The sequence below is a fragment of the Durio zibethinus genome, chromosome 9, assembly GCF_047325235.1.
Source record: "Durio zibethinus cultivar Kanyao isolate XHJ-2024 chromosome 9, ASM4732523v1, whole genome shotgun sequence".
NCBI lineage: Eukaryota > Viridiplantae > Streptophyta > Magnoliopsida > Malvales > Malvaceae > Durio > Durio zibethinus.
The window spans coordinates 3,492,631-3,496,616 of NC_143170.1; the positions used below are offsets into that span (position 1 = coordinate 3,492,631).

At 31.2% G+C, this 3,986-nt stretch overlaps 1 protein-coding gene across 1 annotated transcript; it reads left to right on the forward strand.

Moving 5' to 3' along the window:
• Nucleotides 1-2,941: 2,941 nt before the first annotated feature.
• LOC111315631 (protein SPIRAL1-like 5) lies at nucleotides 2,942-3,754 on the forward strand. Its single transcript, XM_022917514.2, has 2 exons — nucleotides 2,942-3,239; nucleotides 3,342-3,754. The coding sequence occupies exons 1-2, from the start codon at nucleotides 3,003-3,005 to the stop codon at nucleotides 3,414-3,416; spliced, it is 312 nt and encodes a 103-aa protein (XP_022773249.1). The 5' UTR covers nucleotides 2,942-3,002; the 3' UTR covers nucleotides 3,417-3,754.
• Nucleotides 3,755-3,986: the final 232 nt, after the last annotated feature.

Below are 3,986 nucleotides of genomic sequence, written 5' to 3' on the forward strand. Positions count from 1 at the left end.
AGAAAAACAAAACCTATATTTTTTTAGCGTTGATCGATCACTTGTGTATTAATATCATATTTATTTATATTAAATATAATATAAAAATTATATAATTATAATTTTATATCAAAATATTAAATATAAAATATTTTATTTATTTATTTATATATAATTTTTATTTTCATATTATATTATTGTATTTAAAATTATTAAATTAATTTTTAATAAATAATTATAATGTTTTTTTTTTCTCATCATTTATTCTAAAGTTAAATATAATTAATATCACATTTCTAAAATATAAATAATTACACGGAAAAATAATGTTAATCAAATTGACTACTCAACGCACGTAGAAGCAAAGGAAAAAGTCCTCTTATGGCCTAATGCAACAGAAAATCTTTTGTTTATGTCAAAAATGGGCCCACACGTGAGCACTTAGCCCAAAATATCAAGTATTGATTCTCTATGTTCATGGGCCTTAACAGATGCGCACCAAAACATGGTGAGATTGAAGCAGCCCAAAATTCAGTCTCTCACAAGCCAATTAAAGATTCTAATTTATAGTAATTAATATAAATAATAACATGAGAAGCTATTAGTGTATGTATATAGTTAATGTTATAATCAAAAAATTATTTTAGACACCTTTCTTGAAGTTTTTAAATTCGGTTAACGAAATTAAAAAATTATCACATATTTTATTAAAATATATTTAAAAAAATTAATAATTTAATTTGATAAATAAATTAAATGACATATGAGAATTAGTATTAAATGACAACTGAAACTCCTCTCTTCTATGTCTAAACTCTTAATCATTTAATTCTAAGAATATCAATTACAACAAAGTACTTGATCATGTCATTATCAATAACATGAGGAATATTTTTAGTTTATGATTGTTCATTCCTAGTTTTAAATTTAGCATATAATAGTGTTCAAGGCTAGCTTTTCAATGTCATCATGATTCAGTGCTTGACATTTAGATAGTTTTTAAGGGCCAAAAGCATCATATATTTGTTCCCTATCACCAGCTGCAAATGGGTTAAAAAAGGTATATGGGAAACAGATAATATCTGGCTAGACTTCGACAAACTGATGATATATGCCTTAGTTCAATCTCTGTCAACTTTCTAAGTTTTCAATGATGCAAATTTAGAAATGGTACGATAAAATGTTAGTCAATTTTCATTACGAAACAGTTTTCGTGCAGTAGTTAAACAGGTTGAAATAGTCTCGGATTACCCTTATGTGCATAGGAAACGATTTCATAGATGGTTGGTTCAATTTTTTATTATTTGGATTCAAATTCATTGAAAAATTATGAAAAAATAATTATTTATAAATTCATTAAGTTTGATGTAAATTATCTAAAAGGAAACTGTATTATGAATAGTAATGATTTCAAATCATCTTTCATTTATTGCTAGTGCAATTCATGGTAATTAACCATTAGCAGAAAGCTAGATTCCTTTGGCCTACAAGCCCCCTTCCCACCGAACCTTATTTGAATCAATCTGGCTTAGACCCTTTCTCTGTTAAAGTCACCCATTATCTTGATTTAACCCCATTTACACTCTCCTTTAGCCCTTAAATAATGAGCTTTATGCTTAAGTCACATAAACGTGTCATGAATTCATGATTGATGACATATTTATCTCAAGTTACAGTAAAATCCCAATGCAAACATTTTCTTAATCATATTTCTTTTAGTAGAGAGGTGTCTGTCACCTTAAGTACGCTGATTTTGATTGGTTGATTAGACTGTGTAAGTTGCAGAGAGATCGGCAAGTCCTGGCTAGATGCCTCAGGTTCAACAGTCGAGCCGCAAATGGGCCCAACGTTAACCACTCATTAATAATCTGTGGCTCCAAATGTCAATTACGTGTCAACATTATAATGAACTACAACCACTAATCATCCTAATAATTGTGGTTTATTATATTGGTTTCCATGGCTGATAGCCTACCCTGATTTGAACACTTAACCAACTGAATGTCTTCTGCCTTGCAGAGGGACAGTTGTAGAGTCATTTTTGTGTTGCCTTGCATGGCATGTATGGTTGTTATTGGGTATATGTTGTGTCACATAAACTTTTACTGCAATACACCGCATCTTCCACTCACAAATATTCTAATATAATTAATTAAGGACCCTTTTATTATATAATTAATTATTTTTTAAATGCTTTTATCAATTCTTTAATTGCTTAAGTAGCATTAGTTGTTAATTAACTCCCTAAAGAGGTTGGCAGAAGAAAGAAGGCACCACCAGCTTGGAAGATACTATGCAGAACCATCTCAGAATTACTTCATGCACAATTTTGAAGGTGAATACAATATACTAGTTGAAATTAAATCAAGCATTTTAAAATTTTTAATCTATTTTGGTTCACCTACTTTTTATAATTATTTGACTAAAACAAATATTACGCCCATAATTTCATTTGAACCTGCAAATGGTAATTAAAATCTAATGCCAATTAATCCAAATACCTATCAAACAAATCAAGCTTTTATTCTCATATGGCATTCAGATCATACTCTATAACTTAGGCCCATGATGGGTAATTGTAAATTTTTCATGTATAATGAAATAAATTAATATAATAAGCTTTTCATGATTTACGTGATCATAAAACATCAGTGTTTAAATTTACACATCTCTCCTAGAGATGCTAGGTCAAACTAAAGAATCCATAGGATTCCCTTCTCCAGCACAGCTATATATTGCAATTTGCAATACTGAACCATTCTTTAGTTTGTTTTTTTTTTTACTGTTTATTACTAATTAATGTACATAATTGGCCTAAGTAGGTATGGTGGATTATCATCATCAGTATCTAGAGACATAGCATGTATGTACACACACACACACATATATACATACATACATACATAAGCTCATCCATACATACGCGATCTAAACACATTATATATTAGGGTTTGTTTCCCTTTCTTTCCCCTTCTTTGAAATTTACTTGTTAACTAATTAAATCTTGCAGCACTGATCCAGCCATGAGAAGAGGTGGGAGCTACGGCGGAGGGCAAAGTTCCTTGGGCTACCTCTTTGGTGCTGATGAGCAGCCAAGTGCACCAACTGTAACACCACCGATCCAGCCTCCATATGGTATAGATATTACCCCAGAGAAGCCTCCAGCTCCGAATAAACTAAGTTCACAGAAACAGACAGAGAAAAATGTTACCAACAACTATCATAGGGCTCAAGGACAGAATTCAGGGAACTTCATAACTGTGAGTTATTACCACATATATATGTTGAAAACCTCTTCGCATTTCATCTAGCTGTGCATAGCTTTTAACCTAATAGGCTAATACTGTGTTGTGAAATTTCAGGATCGCCCATCAACAAAAGTTAAATCAGTTCCTGGGGGAGATTCATCTTTGGGCTACCTGTTTGGAGACAAGTGATGCTTCCTTCTTACAGGTTAAAGTGTATTACTTGATTGCTTCCAACAAGGGAAATGAAGATTCATAACAGATAAGTGGGTTGTAAATAGTAGTACATCTGCAGTTTCTAAATAAGGGATTCAGTTCCCATCAGTGTTGAATTTGCAAGGTCCTTTCTACTATATTAGCATACTATGGTGTTTAATCTTTCATAACTCTGTCAAAAAGGGACTTCAGTCATGAAGAAATATATAGGTCTAATGTATGGTGTTATCAGAAGTTCAAGTTCTGGTAAATGTGTGAATTTTTCATGTATAAACTTTCAGCAATAATTAATGAGGTTTGTCTTTTGTTTTCAATACCCAAAATTGGAAAGTCCGATTTTGGTTTTGAGTTTCATATTGACATGTATTCCTCTTGATGGTACTCCCCTTGCCGTGTTCCCATCTAAATTCTTGTGTGTGTGTGTGTGTGTGTATATATATATATATATATATAAACTAAGGATTTTATGAATTAAAAATACTCGAAGAGATTGTTTATGGATCTGCGCCAATAACGCATGTCTGTTCATGATTCAGTTTGATCAAT